At 49.4% G+C, this 18,686-nt stretch overlaps 1 protein-coding gene across 3 annotated transcripts in view; it reads left to right on the forward strand.

Annotated features, from left to right (window-relative positions):
- The first annotated feature begins 5,590 nt into the window (after window positions 1–5,590).
- Exp (expansion) overlaps window positions 5,591–18,686 on the forward strand; it is a 296,958-nt gene continuing 283,862 nt past the window's right edge. For 2 of the 3 annotated variants that reach the window (XM_077704570.1, XM_077704571.1), the window contains exon 1: window positions 5,591–5,959. In XM_077704570.1, coding sequence (XP_077560696.1) covers window positions 5,730–5,959 — 230 coding nt within the window. In that variant the 5' untranslated portion in view covers window positions 5,591–5,729. Of the gene's footprint in view, window positions 5,960–10,628; window positions 10,712–18,686 lie in introns of those variants that run through there. The other variant, XM_077704573.1, reaches the window with a different exon arrangement.

The raw sequence follows: 18,686 nt of genomic DNA on the forward strand, positions 1-18,686 counted from the left end.
GATTTCGTCAGCTAATCGGGCAGCTGGCCGCGACCAAAGTTCTACAGCGATTCCAGGCACTCTGTTTCTATTACTGTTTATTACCATTGGATGCGAAAACGCGCCGGAGGCACGAAAAGCCCACTGAGCTAGCCGCACGGTCGCTGTGCAGGCGGCGGCCACGGCCGCAAAGTGGCCCAGGCCGGCGCAGGTAGCTCGAGTGATAGCTTGTTACCGCTGCACGAAATTGTCCCCAAGTCCCGACCATGGTGGCTTACATGAGAAAGGAGTTAATGATGCGATGGCGGGTTGCATTAAAAATTGTCATCTGCACCGCTTACGAGAGCGGCACTCGAATATCCGCCGCAGTGCTAAGCCGAACACATCTGTAGGCGGACCTGTAGGCAGACCGGCCGGCTGCTCCCAGCGCGCGTCTTGCCACCCACCGTCTCGAGCGTCGCGCGTCGTTCTTTAGCCGCGGTAGCATTTGCACTCGCAGCGCCTGCGTCACATCCACGGTCGCTTTTTAATTAAGCGCCTCACGAGATCAGTACGTGGGGGCATTCGCAGAAACTGCCGTCGATGCGGATTCGACAGAGCTACGGCGGCTCTGCGCTGTGAGATCCCTCCGACGGTCACGTGGTCAGCTTTGTTCACACAAAATCCACAAAATCCATCGTTTCGCGGCACTCGCTGAAACCTAAACTGCGACTGGCCGCATTGAAAATGTCTCTAATTAAACAACCGTCGCACGCTGAAGCAAATGAGGTTTCTACAGGTTATAAGTAGGTCACTAGCTACTCATCGCAACAAAAAAAAACAAGATGCAAAATGTTTGTGTCAGTGCCCCTTTAAAAATGTGCATGCTCCAGTCAGCACTGCCGATTTTTCGCACAGTCAGCACTAGACGTAAGTTGACGTCGCTCATCAATGCAGCTAGATTCATACGTGATAACATATAAGAATTCTTGTGGGTACTCTGCGAAAATTATACGGTTTTTTTGACGATAGGAGAAGGGAGAACTCTATAGAGGCCAGTAGGAAATATTGTTCTTAGTGAGTCATCATAATCGCATAGCTATCAGTCAACAGCTGTCGCTGTATGACGCACCACCTTGGAAACATCGAATTTGCGCTTTTATTTTAACGCGAAAGTGTTTTATTCCGGGGTGCACAAACATTTGAGTGACGTCATACCCGTCACGGAAGTGACGCCAGTACAATTAAGCAAGCGGCCTGTAAAGGGTGCACCCCTGCACATAGGGTGTTCTTGCGGGGAAGCAACCTTTAGAACCAACGAGTACATTATACTTTAGGGTTGTTGGTTGTCGGGTTTTATACTTTAACACAAAACTGTTTTATCCCGGGATGCACCAAGATTTCACTGACGTCATATCCGTCACGGAAATGACACTAGTACACCTTTGCCGAAGCAACCCGCGAGCAGGACGTCGCTCGCCAAACACACCCACAATACAGCCGCCGACCCGCAAATCATGCTCAGCTGCAGATTTCGCTGCACATTTTACTTTCGTGTTTTACCGATTCCTATGACAGAGGAATCAACCACAATTTTTGTTAATATTCTATTCATGGTTGTACTCACCTATAGTAACGCCTACAATCCAGGATTAACCGTCTTCCGCTTCCTTACTCTCGTAACAGGCCATGAAGCTCGCAGAGAAAACCCTGCAGTAATACCTGCTTATCAGCGAAGAAAGCATTTCACTTGCATTTTTTATGAGGCGGCAGTCTGTACTGACTGCTAATGCTGCGAAAAATTATCAACCACTTTACGCAATGAATCCTGACTGCACCTCCTGGATGCCGCACGGCCTGTGCAAGCGAGGTGAGGGTATTGTTCGCAGCTCGGAGTTCAACGTCTCAATCACTTCCCCTATAAACATTTTCATCCGTTAACATTTAATAATATCAGAGCATATTCTGGGCTGTGTTCGCATGCGCAGTTCCTTCTTCCTGTCGACTGCGCCAATTTTAGATCCTCTAGCACTGCCTACTGATAAAATGGAAGCTTTCAGAACCAAGAAAATAAAAAAGGTCTATAAGATCCATCGCTACTCTACGCCACACCTGTTATACACGTGATCACATTGCTTCGCAGCGTTTACGTTATCCCTAAAGGCGGTGGTGCACCTGCGTACTGACGCGTTTTTCAACGTTTGTGTGATTGTGTGTCTGTGTTACTTTCTGCGCGAGCGCATGTCAACATTATTGCATTGCTACCTGCAGCTGCAAGCCAAGCTCACTGCCAAGATGTCCTTTTTAGCTCATTGATGGTACCATAAAGGAACTTTCATCGCCTAAAGCAACACCAAAATCCGCGGCTACGCCAACGTGCGCGTTGGTTTATTACACGCCGGAACACTCTGCTATGCTTTACTATGTTTGATCTGCGGTTCAAAACTTCCGGTTTGTTCAGGATGGCGCTGAGGCAGCGTACTGACTGCCTGTGTCTGGCTAAGCTCCCGAGTACATTACACTGTTTTTGCCACGCAATACAATGTCGCAATAAGCGGATAACTTGAAATACACCCCCTTGAACACCATGCAGCAACTTTTCACGTTGAACGAATTTCCAGCGAGGTATGAGCTGCCCGATCTTTCGTATAAAGAACAGGCGAAACCCGGTGAAAAGCTGCCATTGAAGCTACGCCAGTGGATGATGATGAGTAAACTTCATGGGCACAACCTGTGACTCAGTTTGAAGGTAGCTGCGCAGTCGAATGTAATGGTTGCGTGTTCGGCAGCACACGAACTGAGAAAGCTCTGCGGGCTGACAAAACCCAACCTGTCAGCCGAGCCTGGGAACAACAAAAAGCCCAGAAATCGTATTGCTGGATGCGCAGGAGGCGTCGTTTACAGGCTTCCACTATCTTGTGGGGACACTTGCTTAAGTCAGACCGGGCAATGCCTTAACGACCGGCTGCGGAAGGACAATAACAATGTAAAGAAACGACCGCGCGGGTGGCTCGCGAAACGCTGCAAGAAATGGGGCTGCGGGCCTCTGTGCGATAAATTCACAGTTATGGGGTCAAGAGCAAAGACCAATTCACGCCCGACATATATAGAGGCACAGATGACTGAAAATGCGGGTGACCAAGGCGTCAGCACGCATTACATCAAGGGAAGAGCCCGATTTTCTGTGCCGTACATCGCATGATTAAGTACGCATTGGCACGTTTGTCAAATCATTCCGTGTATCTGTAAGAAACCTTTACGAAATAAGAGTTCATGGAAGTTAGCTCTTCGTCTGCGTTCCCTTCAATTTCTCCTTGACTGTATCAGCGTTACTAAGCCAGGCACCAAAAGCTGGCCGAGCACTGACAAAGAAACATACTCCACCCCGCTTATCTCTTGGCCCCGATCGAAGACACGCTGCATCTACCGAGCCCAATCAGGCGCCCTAGAGATCCCACATCCCCCACTATATAGAAAGTAAACCTGGCCACCCCAGCTGCCCGCGCTACGGGGACGGGTACCCTAACAACCAGCACCATACATGTGGTGCTGAGCGCGGATTTAACAAACAAGGGACACATGCATCGGCTCTCTTTACCCATACCCTATCACTTGGACGGGGAGGCTCGCCAACCTAAGGACCCCCAGAAACAGCTCAAACACGCTCTCCTTCCTGCACTGAGGATTATGCCCTCCAACCAGCTCGACTAAATAAAGTTTTCCTCCTGCTCCTCCTCTCCATAAACGCCCCAAGAACTTGAAACTGTACCCTTCCGCGGTCAAACACTTAGTCGTATAGTTAAGATACAGAACGAGGGTACTGGGAGACCCTCTTCCAAAGCGTTAGGGCAGTGCTTGGGGCGACTGGTAGCAGGAGTCCCGCCCCAGTAATGCAGGAGCCTTTATAGGAGAACACAAAAATATGCTCTCTCTCTCTCTCTCTCTCTCTCTATATATATATATATATATATATATATATATATATATATATATATATATATATATATATATATATATATATATATATATATATATATATATATATATATATATATATCTATATATATATATATATATATATATATATATATATATATATATATATATATATATATATATATATATATATATATATATATATATATCTGTCCCCCGGGCCTCTACCAATGCAGTGTCATACCAACACGCCAACTCTGGAACCCACGGAGTACTCCCGCATTGTCATTGCTAAGGCACCTCATATTCTTAAACCTTAATGCTTTTTCGTTTTTTGTAGATCATAACATTTATCTCTTATATTTACCGTCTGTATGCAATGATTAGCAGAGCATACATTTAGCCGGATAATCTGAAAGCATTATAGCTGTTTTCGTCAATGTTATTGATAAATGTTAATGCTCAGTAACCGAAGTCCGTCGTTGCTTCCCTTTTTGGTCGCGTTGCCCTTTCCTCAAAAACACAAATCATCATCGCCATCATAATCAGAAAAAAAGTCGTAGGGCATACAAACCCTTCACATGGGTCGTGAATGCAAAAGAATGCATGTGTACTTGACCTCATGGCCCGCTTCGCTTCCGCCCCGAATTGTCAAAGTGATTCGTAATCTTGCTCCTGGAACACTGCTGGCTTCGATCTCTTCCATGCTCGATGGGCCGCTGCCCGTTCCGGCCGCCGTGTGTTGGGAGAGTCGATGTCGTTGGTGGATTTTGCTGCCTGTCTCTTTGCTCGTTTACCCGCCGCGGTGGCTCAGTGGCTAAGGCGTTGCGCTGCTGAGCACGAGGTCGCGGGTTCGATTCCCGGCCGCGGCGGCCGCTTTTCTGATGGAGGCGAAAAGCAAAAACGCCCGTTTGTACGTGATTTCGGCGCACGTAAAAGATCCCCAGGTGGTCAAAATTAATCCGGAGCCTTCCACTACGGCGCGCCTCATCGCCTGCGTTGCGTCGGTGCGTTAAACCCTACAATCAATCAATCAATCAATCAATCAATCAATCCGCTCCCTTACTTTCCGCTCCCTTACTTCATCTGCGACGTACTCGTGTGCGAGGCCACCTCCCGCTACTTGTGAGCTTAAGCTTACTCTGTGGAATGCATCGCGCTATGGAACGCGGCCGAAGGGGCCATTTCGCGGCTTCCGACGCTGACTCCGGCTTGTTCCGTCAGCGGGCATTTAATGGTTTCGCACTGAAATTTTGTTTGGTGCTCCGCCTCATCATGACTGCGCTGTGAACCGAGAAAGCGGGCCCTTTCAAGGAGGACATTAGGGACGTCTTGAGCTGTTGCCCGCTCCACGGCATGGAACAAGCAACAGCCCTGAGTACGCTCGTGCGCCTTGGACGAGGAAACCGGCTGGAGCTCCGACCCTCAGCTTGTCGAGTTTTCCTCAGCCCTTCTTGCGTATTCCCCTGTCATGCAGTGAGAAAACAAGAGGAGGATGTCAATAGCCGTCCGAACAGTTGCGCCTCCGGGAAAGCTAATGTCGGAAGGCCTTATCAACACGCAGCCCAGTGACGACGTCACGTAGGCTCACATTCTGCCGCTGCAATGGTAGTCGTAAAAACAGACAAGGAACAGTCGTATCATCGCTCCTCCTTTCCCTCCTTCACTCATTTCGAACTGGCTGACGCTCTAAGGTGCCAGCGAGATACGAAAAGACTTGAGCGGTGGACGTGGCGCGTCTCCGAGCAGCAGCCGCGGCGTGTTGTCTTTGGGGGCTTGCGATACCGTTGGGACGAGAGGGAGGACATTACCTGTGTGCATTCCGCGAAGCGCCCATGTCGGGCATCGCCCATAAACGTGAGGAAATATGGGCCGCGTTCGCGACCGTGGTCAAGGCCGCAGGTCATAAAGAGCCCGGCCGCGACCTGGGGAACTCGACGAGCCGCCGCAGTTCGGCCTGCCACTCTGCGATGCGTCGGGCGTCGCACGGCGCCGACAGGTGGACCGGGCAGCGGCGGCAAGCAGCGTCGCCAGCGGGACTTTGGGAAGTTGAACGTCCCGTAAGGTAAGTCCTGACATTATTATAGGGAACCCCCTAGAAATCTGGACGGGATACCGGGGATGAACGACTCTTGCCGGTAGCACGTCCGAAGTCTTTTGGGCTGTCTTGCGGTTCCCAGTCGGAGCGCGTTACCCACGAACGTCGCTTAATTTTCTTCAGTATTTTTGTAAAGCTGTGAAATTATAATTTTCTCACTCTGAATTCTCGGGCTACGTGAAGCAATACATGGCGGTTTTTACGCAAACAAGTGAAACTGAGCCCCGTCCTATACAGGCCGCTTTATCTGACAGCTGCTTTCACAATGACAATGACGCCCGCTTTAACAACTCGTTTTTGGGCTTGATGTAGGCAAACCTGGCGCTGCATGAATAGTTACTCCCTATGATGGGCTTCGTCCAGATCATCGTCGTTTGAGAAATGTAGTTTTACGATAATTCAGGCAGCACTGAATTGTATTTCGTTTTGATCTCGGTGACTTGCGTCGCTTTATTTTTCCGTTTTTGCGTAAAATAAGGTGACAGATCCTCTCGAACTTTTTATGAACGAACATAATGCGTGATTTTTTTTCTTCCAATAGTTATAACGCATCATCGTTATTGAGTCCGTTGCTTTATTCGTTTATTTACGGTGGAGAGATTTGGCCTAAGCATGTGTGCTGAGACACGTCTACCTCCATCTTTCTTTCCAGAAACAAAAACAAAGGAGTGCGCGGACGATTAAAAAAAAAAACTACCTCGTGTCAGTCCTTGCACATCCCGCTTTCTTAGCGCGAACAATCGTGTAACAAATAAATGAAGCCTGATTGCGGAATTTGCACAATTACACGTACATTAAAATGTGTACCGAATTACTAGGCACGCGAAATGCAATCTTGCCACCTCGTCCTACTGACTAAGCGTTTTCTTTTTCACCTTTTCTTCCCCATTTTTTTCTCTGTCCTCCTTATCCATCTTCTTCTTTCGCCGTCACTTTCCTCATCTCTGCGACTTAACCCCTTGTTTTAAGGGAAAGCCAGTCAGCGGCGAGCCTTCCCCCAGATTACCTAATCCTCTTCATGCTCCAGATTTCGTGACCGCGAAATGTTGGATAGCTGGCTTAACTAAGATCATTTGCAGTGAGAACTTTGCGCTTGAGGTTACTCGTAAAGTGGGCGAAACTCAAGATGCACGGTCCCTCATAACTCATGAAGAAAGCGACGTTTGTGTGTGCATGGCCTTTACTGAATAATTCAGGAACGTTTATTTAGAGCTACTTTGGTGTGCTCGCGGATACCTCGTACTCTACCGCAGTTGTTGACAACAGCTCGCAAAAGGAGCACTTCTTCCATCACTTAAGTCGGTTTGTTAGTCCAACCCTTTAATGACTCCACCTGATTTAACGTTCCCACTCCCGAAAACTCACACGGATCGCCTTCTCCACAGCGCACGAATATCCAATCAACGCAGCCAATGGTGCAGATCTCGGAAGTGACCAGGCTCGTCAAACTGTACGGTGCTGTGTGATACTGCCCACTGCAAAGAGTCGCGCTAGCACTGTACAGCACCGCACTGCGAACAACTTGTTTTGTGCTATATTTTGTGCTGCCAGCCTTGTAAATCAATATCCCGAAAATATGCAGCCTTGTTTTATTCTTGTATGCTGCGAGAGGTGGATCGCAAAAGGTTTCTAAGCAAGCACACGCATATATGTGTGTCCTGGCTTTTGATGCGTAAGTTTACGATTGTTTTGTAGTGGTTATATCTCGGCGTATAATTTCTGGACCCTGCAGAAGTCTGGTCGAAGGCATGTTTGTTTCCGCGCCTTTGCTCAGCAGTCTGGAGCTGCGCTACAACAGCTGTGCTTTCGTCATTGGTTAAGCGACCACGACTCGTTGTAATCGGACGTTGATAAGCTCACGAGGTGATGTTTGCATAGCCGGGGGAAAAACACGCCTCAGAGCGGCGCTGATGAGCTTACGTTGTCACTTCTAGCCTCGACAAGTTCCGGCACAGATAGAAGTCGCCGAGAGAAGAGAAGGAAATGTCTAGCGAAAAGTAGGAAGCCAGCAGATAAAACCAGAAGTGCGTGACGCCGGTTCCGTCTTCAAAAGTGAAAGCGTGAACTCATTTCGTCCATTTGTTAGGGTAAATTATTCCAACTCGGTTACGTATAGGAGCAACGGCTCACGGTATTATTATCAAATGCGATCGCCCCCGGTACGTTCTGTTATCTCGCTTTCGCTGTGAGTAGGGGTAAAAATTGCTAACCTTTCTGAACGAGCTGTCTTTTCTCTGCACCCTGATGGTCGTCAACTCTGGGGGTGTGATTACAGATAAACGAGTTAACGATACCAATGACACTGTCTGGAAATACTTCTGTTATCATTGGAAGGCTAAAGAAACAGACAGAAATTTAAACGCCATCGGATAGGGGTCGAGCCAGTGTAGAGCAAAACGCACCCATTCAGTGCCATACGCTCATACCGCGTGCATCAACAAATGTTAACATGACCATTGTGCTCGAAGTGCTATATTAACAGGCAACATAACCGGTGTTAAAGAGGCTACTTCATACCCCTCTGTCAATCTTCCCTGACCTCAAAACTTGCCCGTAATCGCGAATCTTCCATTCGCGTTGATTACGTGTGTCAGGGTGTTGAGATTAGATAAGAAGGAAGGAAGGAAGAATGTAGAAGAAAGGTAGGAAAGTTAACCTGGCTAGAGCCTAGTTTGCTATCCTGCACGTGGGAAAGGAGAAATGGGCAAAAAAGAGAGAGGAAAAAAAAGAGGAAAAGTTGGACCAGACACGTATGCCCAGCACTGAGGCACTGACAGTGATTGACACTGGAAGCTCTCAGTCTATAGCCTAGTATTCAAGTTCGTCGCCCGTAGAAAACGTAATACAGTCGAACACGGATATATCGAACTCCAAAGGGATCGCGAAATAGTTCGATATATGAAAAATTCGATATAAAAAAATATGGGTTCTGAGACCTCAGCTGTGGCGGACGGCCACTTACCGATCGGCGCATTCAAGAATGACAACTAATTCCGCACTAACGACGCAACAGGATGCTTTATTTGCGTGAAAAGAAATCGCTGATCTTGGCCTGCTTCTTCGTCCTGTACATGGAATTAAAGACGCTGGTCTCGATATTCTCGAGGCTATCCAGGTGTGACAGCCCAGTTCCTCCCATGTCGCCGCAACTACGTAGAATCAAGCTGAACGCAGCCGCCAGTTCACCGGCGGAGTACGATCGTGTAGCCGCATCCTCGTCCGGACGATCTTCGCCACTCGAGCTATCAGCCTGGGTTCCTGCAACCGCAGCTACGATATCCTCGTCACCGACGCTCGCAACAACCTAAACATTGCTGTCAGCGTTCACGAAGTCGCCAGCAGACAGTCCGGCTGGAACAGCAGCCGGGAAAAGGGACGACAGCTCGCGAAACGTGTCGTCCACGCCCTATTCGTCGTCGTCGCCGTCTTCGCAAGCTTCCGAATGTTCGGCCGTCACGAAGCCTGCCTTCCGGAAGCAGTTGGCCACGCTCTGCTTTACGCTGTTCCAGGCACCCGCAATCATGTTTATGGCCCCCAGCTGGTCAACTTTAAGCTCGGTGCCCACGCGGAGGTTCATCAAAAGCCTATCGAGGAGTCGCCTCCTGTACCCAACCTTGAACGACTTAGTCGAGCGGTCGAGCGGCTGCAGCCTGGCTGTTGTGTTCGGAGGCAGAAACTTGAGCTCGATGTTGTCGAGCTCGCAGGTGGTTTGGTTGGCCGAGCAGTTATCCATGAGAAGGCAAGCGTGACGCTCCGACGCCCTGGCTTCTGTCCCTGTTGGGTTTCGGCGAAGGCACTAAGCGACCGTGGAAATCGGGGGTGCAGCAACCGCCGAAGAGCACCTTCCAGCTTTGGCGGTGTTCGATATACCAAATGTCGGGAAAAATACCGTTCGATATAAACGTACGAATTCCTATACTTTTACACAGAATTTTCAAGGGGATAATTCATGAGTTCGATATAGACAATAATTCGATATACCCGTGTTCGATATATCCGTGTTCGACTGTAGTTCCTTAGTCGCCTTCTGAGCGGATGACTGAGAAGGCCAGTGGCACAGAATCTTCCCCTCCGAAAATGGCCGCCGAGAGTCCAGGTTCCTCAGCGCTGACGACAGCTTTTTTCTTTCAGCCGAGTAGCGTGGGCACTCGCATAAAACGTGGCGTATCGTCTCCTATGTGCCGCATGTTTCGCACTCCGCCTTTGCTGCCATTCCTATTAAGTACGAGTAAGCATTTGTGAATGCCACCCCCAGCCAGAGACGGCAAAGAAGAGTTGCGTCAGACCATGGGAGGCCTAGTGGAAGGGGACGTTGCAGGTGCGGGTCAAAGGCACCAATGCGTGCGCATGTGGAATCTTCTGGAGACCATTGGGAGATAGCTGTTTCCCGGGCAAGAATGCGGAGGACCCTAGCTGCGTCCGTCCTAGACAATGGGATGAGTACAGTTGTCGCTGTTTGATGCGCCAGCCGGGCGACAGCGTCCGCACTTTCGTTGCCGACAATGCCGCAGTGGCTAGGAAGCCACTGTAGGGTGACATCATGACCCGCCTGGGCCGCACGGTCGTATACCATTCTTATTTCTGTCAGGAGCTGTTCGTGAGGTCCCCGGCACAGCGCTGACTGTTCGTGAGGTCCCCGGCACAGGCTTCGAATCACAGAAGATAGCCCATCTGCGGCACGAACTTTGCTCGATGGTGTGAAGAGCGCTACGGATGGCCGTAAGTTCTGTAGCCGTGGCTGTCGTAAGATTGGCTATCTTGAATTTGCTGCACAGTGACAGTCGTGGTATAACAACAGCTCCGGCAGAACCCGACGATGTTACCGAGCCATCAGTGTATACATGGGTTCGGTCACTGTATGTCTCGTGCATGTACGTCAAAGCGAGCTGTTGCAGGGCCGGATTTGGAAGATCACGTTTTTTTGTCACTCCTGGGATATTTAGGCACACTCGGGGCTGCATCACACACCACAGCGGAACGAGCGGTCTCATCGCCGGCGTGTAGTTCGATGGAACGCTGGTGTTGTGGGCAGCTACTACCCTTGCGAACGACGCCCGGGGACGGGTCGCTGGTATTCCCGCGAGGTGATGATCAGGTAGACGGGCGAGGTGCCTGATATGTGTCCTGAGTATTTCGACGTCCACAAAGGTTGCCAAAGGGTGATTTCGAGCCAGGGCAATGGTCGCTGCTGTGGACGTACATCGTGGTAGGCCAAGACAGGTTCGTAGGGCCTGAGATTAGATAAGATCAACGACATTGCGCCATGGGTAAAAATAGAGGCACTAGTTCCCTTGATCGATGGTGTACATGGCACTGGATGTGAACCCCTAGATGATACCGCAGGTATTAAGAAGACGCCAATAGCAATTAAAAATTAACCGTCGACTGCTATGACGAGTCATATCGTTCACGTCGACAACTTGCTTGCGCATTACATCGACACCAGTCGCTTATTGTGCTTGTCGTAGTTATAACTTTATTTCGAACACTTGAAATACTCCTTGAGTGTAAACAGGTTCGGCTTGCGCCAACAACGCAAGTTGCAGTAACTGCCCAACTGCATGGTATCCCAGTTCTGTTTAATTGGTAAGCGTTTTTGCTGCTCTACCATTACACCTTCCAAGCTTAACCTATGCAGTAGCAGTATTTAAAGCAAAGCTGGGTACGTTTCGTGGAGCTCTGGAAACAAATTTGTGTGTCGCACTTCATCCATCCTCGGGCCCCGTCGAAGCACGCGGCGCGCTTCACAGCACAGCCGCTGAGCACGTAGTGTAAGCCCCGTTTACCGGAATGGGGTTGGTCTGCGAGAGATTTTTAAAAGGGGATAAACGACAATTTTTAACAGCGAAGCTGTTTAGCAAATCGTAATTTTTCGTGTACGCAGTTAAAAATACCGAGAAATGGTCTAGCGCGCGCACGCGAGCGCGGGCCTCTAGGCGACCACCTGTTAGTTAACAAAACCAAGAAAATGCCTACCGCTCTTGTGTGGGTGCCTCGCGATGACCGCCCTGCGTCCCCTGCGCACCCAATTGCGGAAATTGGGCAATATTGGCCAAAAAAAACTTTCCAGCGTTCTCTGTAGTCGTGGCAACACTTGCTCGGAACGAGAAAGACACGTCATAGGGTACGCCCCTCCAAGGTGATGTCCAATGGCCGAGCGTGAAGGTTGCGCACAGCTTCGCTACCTTCAAGTCTTACGGGCTAGTGTGAGCTTCCTTAATTTTTTGTGATATGTATTTTTAATCTTAATTAAAATTCCGTTATCGCCGGAGGGGGAGAGGGGGAGGGCAGTTAGAGGAGGGAAGAGTGAGTGTGCCGATCAAATGTGGTACTGTATGCCGCAATCTCGAATGTAGAAGAGAAGACAGTCGAGGACCATCTTCCTGTAGACCATTCGGGATGGGTCCACACCCGCAGTGTTTGTGGCCCGACTTGACGAGGGATTAGAGCGTGGGCCTTGGTTCTCTGGTCTTGCAAGGCATGGCAGCTCCATGGCAGATAGCCAAGGTCAGCGACTTTAGCTGGTTTTCGGGTGATTCACAAAAAAAACGACAATTTCGCGATGTAATTTGTCCCAAAAAAGATCCCGGAATTCAGAGGAGATAAGCTGATATAAGTACATGATGTGGGTATTCCTCAGTGTTGCCTGGATGTGGGTAGATGAACGCGCACGACTTCACCCAAGTGGTTCTCGGAGTTGAGAGGCTACACGTTCTTTACTAAGTCTGTGCATGAGTTGTCGTAGCTTACTCACCATCATCATCAACAGCCTAATGAGATCCATTGCAGGACGAAGGCATCTCCCATTGACATCCAGCCGCTCCTTTCCTGCGCTGCTCGAGTCAATTCTTTGCCTCCGAATTTCCTTATTTCATCCCTCCATCGGGTTATTGGCTTTCCCCTTCTAGACCTGTCTCTCGGTATCCACTCTGTCACCCTAGTGCTCCACCGGTTGTCATTTCTTTTTACATGTTCAGCCCAAGTCCGCTTCTTTTACGTGCGGAGTACCTTAGGACCGCACAATGACCGTCCGCGTCCGTGCGCATAGCATTTACAATCGCAAAAAATCACACAGACACCGGCAGGATTCGAGCCTGTGTCTGGTAGACCAGACAGTGTTAGTGTCAGTCGTCTTACCCTTTGGGCTACGACCGTGAGTCAGTACCCGAGATTCAAACGGCTTACTCCCTCACCTGTAACGGTGCGGGGTATATCTTGGGACCTCCCAACGTCCGTCCGCGTCCATCCGTGCGCACACCACCATCAAGCGAAGATCAAGCGAAATTCGATTTGGGCCGTAAGTTGCAGTTTTCGTTAGGGAATAATCAAGGTGAAACTCACGGCTCAAACCGAATGACGGTCGGGACGCAAATCGGATGCCACTCGAGGCGCAATAACTTCTAGTCCCCGTACCCCACACCCTCGCCATCATCCACGGAGTGGAGATGCTGACATTATTCACCATCTGACCTCAGATATGATCCACAAGAGTTTGTTCTCTGATCGAGAAAGCTCATTTCTTGTGTCTAAGTGTTCCTCCTATCATTCGTCGTTCCATAGCCCGTTGAGCTGACCTAAGTTTGCTTTCCAGTTGTTTAGCCAGGCTCAAATTTAACCCTATATGTCGTCACCTTGCAGATGAATTGGTTGTGTATTGTTTTTTGAGTGATGGAAATAGCTTACTTTTCATTATTTGGAAGTGCTTGCCGAATGCTCCCCGGTTCATACGTATTCTGCACCGGATTTCTCTCTCGTGCTTGGGGTCAGCACGGACCACCTGTCGGAGGTAGTTATATTCTTGTACTTGTTCTAGCGTTTTCGTTAGATATGCTGAAGAGGGCGCTTTCGACATGTTTATTCATCATTTCTTTGAATTTATTCATAATTGTCTTTAAACACACGAACTTCCTCAAGCATTTTCGCAGGTTTTCTGCTGTCTCACTCAATCTTATCTTCCTTGAAAAATTCAATTTCCGCAGCAGATAACGGAAATTCGAGCCTGTCCTCGGCAGTTAAACATGCCAACTCCCGTGGTTTTCTTTATTTCTCCCTTAGCACTTATCGCAGTGATGAAACGCGGGTACATTAGGAGCGAACAAGAAGTGTAAAAAGGCAGCGCCTGCCCCGCTACTTGCCTCTTCACAGTGGGTCCCATATATCGCCCCGCTTTTCTTTACGACCTCTCGTAGGGCGCCGAAACAGCCGTAAAACGGCAGAGGGAACAACGGTGCACCCTGCGGAGTGCCACCTCCTCGTTGGCCGCCCCCGCCGCCGCCGCCTGGTCGCGTGCTGCGAACTGTGCGATGAATGCGTCGGAATATTGCTTCACACTCCTAACGCGCGAACCCGTTATTCCCCTCGCTCCTCCGGAGCGCGAAGAGATCACGTGTGGCACCGTTTGACGACGATAACCTCGCTCGTGGACGCGTGCGTCGTTAAAACAAGAAAAGCTCGCGAGTTGGTCTGTCGAGAGCAGGGCGCATTTTACTGCCGCCCAGATCTACGCGAAGCGGATGAAATTGTCCTTACCGTTATTTTTATGGCCTCTGGAAATGGTCTCAAGGTCGGCGCCGCATAGTCGCGCTCAGGAATTGGGTGACATATTCGAACCAAGGTGGACCTCGTTTACAAGGAATGCAGCTGGCTTACGCAGAACGAAAATCTGATTTTCGCGACAAAAACACGCCTAAATTAAAAACACGTCCCAATTTAATTTTCCCAATAAGTTCGCGCTCTGGGGGGCAGGAATGCATGTAATGTATTTAAAAAATAGTTCTCGTGCTATTTTCTTTGGCTTCCTTTTTTGAAGCGTGAGATACACTGGCCGAGGTTGAGCAATTTCGCGTGGCTCATGGAGAGCCATGCTGCGCATGCGCGAGAAGCAGTGACGTCACACGGCGCACAGAATGTTGCTCGCTTCCCGGCGTCTCTCACACACCCCACGCGCCCAGCGTCTTCACCGACCTCCGTTCCGCACGTGGCGGCCCGGTCCACTTGATGACCATGCGAGGGGTGGCCGGGTGTGGAACCGATGGCTCGTGCGTCGCAGCAACACCGGCGTGCGCCTGTGGAACAACCTTAGCTCTGGGGCGATTGGTGACGCTGCGCCGGAGCCGCTTGATAAAGATACATGTGTCACATAATGCGTATACTGTGTGTGTGTGTCTTTGAAGCAGCAGTAAGCATGATAATCAAGCTAATCCTAGACAACCAGGAAAGCTGAGAGTAACCAGCTGAACCTTAGCTCACGCTACGTATATCCTGGCATAGCCGAGCGAAGCCCCTGTTAATTGTTTCTGTTTGTCCGTGGTTTACCCGAGAATGCGCGTGTGAAATAGCGATTATGGTGTTCTGGTCGCTTAACTTGCCTACAATCTGTATCTTAGTGCTAATGGATAGCGGAGACTTTATCCGGTTTGTGACAATGGGGTGATGTACAGTCGTCAAAAGTGTTAACAACAACAAAGAACGAGGTGTCAGCGTATGCATAGTGTGGCAGCTTGCTATAGCACCCGGGGTAGGTTGCGCGCGTGCGCTGGGGCTGCCGAATGCACAAAGTCAGCATCGGGAGCACCGATTATCAGCCGCCGAAGATGCCTCGGTGGCTATCGTGATCTGGCGCTGGCATCCGTTTCTTCGTTATTGTTAACACTTGTGACGACTGTGCGTTGAATAGATTGGGTGGCGTACATTCAGTTGCCCCGATTTGTTTCGAACGATAGACGCGATGTTTCCATTTTTATTTCAATTAGAAACATTAACGTGACGCTGATCAGCGTCAGCGGAGAAGGGGGTGGGGGGGGGGGGGGGATTTTCACTGATCGACCTTGAGTTGTGCTGAATGTGCTGCATGTCTAGCTCCAACGATGCAATTGTTCGTATAACACATACGTGCGTCGGGAACCCTCCCGCCACAGCTCTTTTCGTTTGATTTGCCGTTGAAGAAATGGGAAAGGAAATAGGGGACGACCAAGGACCCATTGTAGGGGCGGAGAGTGAAAATTGGAGGACAAAGAATGGATTCGGAAAACTCGCGACAGGAGTGCTTGGAAATCTCTGGAAGAGCCATTATTAACGCAGTCCATACAAATGGGCTCTGGATGACGAGGATGATAAGGCGTAATGACGATGGTAAGTGAATGAACCATTAAAGGTTGCTGTTGATGAGCTGTATTGCTGCATAAGTTTGTTATACATGTCGCTTATGCCATGGATCCATTATCTCTTGTTGATGAGGAGAGTTTTATGTGAAAATAACATGATTCCTGGGTCAGAGGAAAAACATTGTCCGTATGGACGTTCGCCAAGAAGCATCGTTACAACCATCTACAATTTGAAAGGGCCGATTGCACTTTTGTGCTCTCGTATATTCAATGAAAGTGGCAACCGTTTTGCGGAAGATTGCCAGCGCTGGGTAGCACCGCTTCGGTGGATCGAAGTTCTGGCGGTGAATGGACTGGCGGGTTAGGATGAATACGGTGGTGGACTCGGGGTGGTTTAATTAGAGATTATTTGAGTTCAATCATTAAGGAACGGCGTTGTCGTTATGACGCTCTGTGTCTGGTGAAATCGTCACTTGTGATCAATCAATGCATGTGCACGCATCGACTGGAAGTTCGGCATCCCCATACTGAATTCCAGAATAACGATTATGTACTCCACGACTAAAGGGGAGCAGACTTAAATGCCTGCCGCACATTAATTTCTCAAACTTGAAGTGCCACACGTCACAGGCATTCGTTGCAGTTTTCTCCTCCCTCTAAATCTTCGCCAGGCAGGTGTCAGGTAACAAACCAGGATTGTTACGGAAAGGGCCTAGGTTCAAACCCTACCTTGCTTCAGACATCGTTTCTGCCAATGCAGACGAATTCGACGAGAACTGAAAATTCCGAAAGCTGCGAACTTCCATTGTGGCAGTCATTCATGCACCCTTTGCGGGTTAACCTTCACAAAGTAATTGAAAGATGTGATTAATTAAGAACACGGTTTTAACGGCGAAGCTGTTTGGCAAATCGTAATTTTTCATGTCCGCGGTTAAAAATACCAAGAAATTACCGAGCGCCCACGTGAGCGCGGGCCTCGCAGCGACCGCCCAGCGTCCCCGGCGGCGTGTTTCCAAAGGCTTCGCTGCACAGAGCACCCACGTGACATGTGTGATGTCACTGCGCGCGCTATTCTTTTGAGGGCCTGCTAAAACAAACCCACCGTTCCGGCGCTGTAGCCTCGGTATAGAGTACTGAGTTGCGGTGCTGACGGCTTGGGTTCGAGCCCCAGCAGGTCTGTCCCTTCGTTTTTTTCTTAATTCCCTAATTATTTTCTTTCGAAATTTAATTAATTTTTTTACACTCGAATCTAGCGTTATTTTGGTGATTTGGTATGTTCTGGGTCGGTTAGGTTTGGGGCGCAGCCAATGACCACGTAGGATTACCGTTCTCCATCGCATGAACAGACATGTCACGTGGGTGCTCTGTGCAGCGAATCGTTTGGAAATACGCTCCCCGGCGCATGTTGGAGCATACCCACTTCAGGAAATTGGCCAAGGTTGGCCAAAAAAGAAAAAAACTACAGCAGTCGCCGTAATCGTCTCAACACTTGCTCGAATTGAGAAAGCCCCCAGCATTCGCCGTGATCGTGGCAAAACTTGCTCGGAACGAGAAAGACACGGTATAGCGTACGCCCTTCCAAGGTGAAGTACAGTGATTATCACTCCCCCCAAAAAATGAAGGAAGCTCACACTTATAGCAACAATGATGAAGTAAAGGTCGTTCCGGTAGCGAAGAAGAAGCAAACCGGCTGCAATAGTGGACTTAAACCGTCGTGATGGTCGTGAAGGTTGCGTACAGCTTCGCTACCTTCAAGTCTTGCGTGTTAGTGTGAACTTCCTTCATTTTTTTTCCATCCCACGCGGTTCTTGTGTACTGCGCGATTCCATGGCGACTGCATATTTTGGGAAGCGAAATACCTGGCCACTTCCACACGAAAGAAAATGGCCGCGTATCTGCTCCCATCTCTGCAAATGTCGTCGAAAGAGGATAGTCTTCTACCGCCATGCACGTAGCTGCCTGTATTCTGTCCCCCACATACCTCCCACGCAATTCCCCTCCCGTCGTGCTGCACCAACGTAAACACGGTGAAGGTGGTGAGGTTTGCTGAGGTCAAATTAATTTTCTCGCGTTCCGCTGCTCGCCCCTTCTATTGAAACCTTTTGTTACAGTTGAACTTGGAACGCCGCCACGAGGTATAGGCTCGGGCGCCAGCTCGTCTTCTATTTTTGAGTCAAAATATTGTTCGCAACGCTTATTTTTATAGTTTCTATCGCAAATACCAAGCGCAATAAAAGAACCAAATAAAAGGACATTACCTGGTACCACTTATGTATTTAAGGCTTTGCCACAAATGTGCTAATGTTTCTTAACGCGAAGCTTTTTTCCTCTACACCTCAAGGGTTCTGTCGCGACCGTTGGTGTCAGCAGAAAACCCCGCGAACAAATAAAAGAAGTTATTGGCACAACGAGGAATCGAACCTGGAACGAATATAGAAATGGATCGAGACCCCGTTGTCTTACCGATTCAGCTACAAGCCCATGCGGAGACGGGGGAAATAGACGGTTCACTCACCCAGCACATGTGCGGGTTTACCTCCTGCGTTCTCGCTTAATTCCCCGTGATAGCGTCACGCGACCTTTCGCGCCGC

Source organism: Haemaphysalis longicornis, unplaced genomic scaffold (genome assembly GCF_048455015.1).
Source record: "Haemaphysalis longicornis isolate Haplotype H1 unplaced genomic scaffold, Haemaphysalis longicornis Haplotype H1 scaffold_3, whole genome shotgun sequence".
NCBI classification, from domain to species: Eukaryota; Metazoa; Arthropoda; class Arachnida; order Ixodida; family Ixodidae; genus Haemaphysalis; species Haemaphysalis longicornis.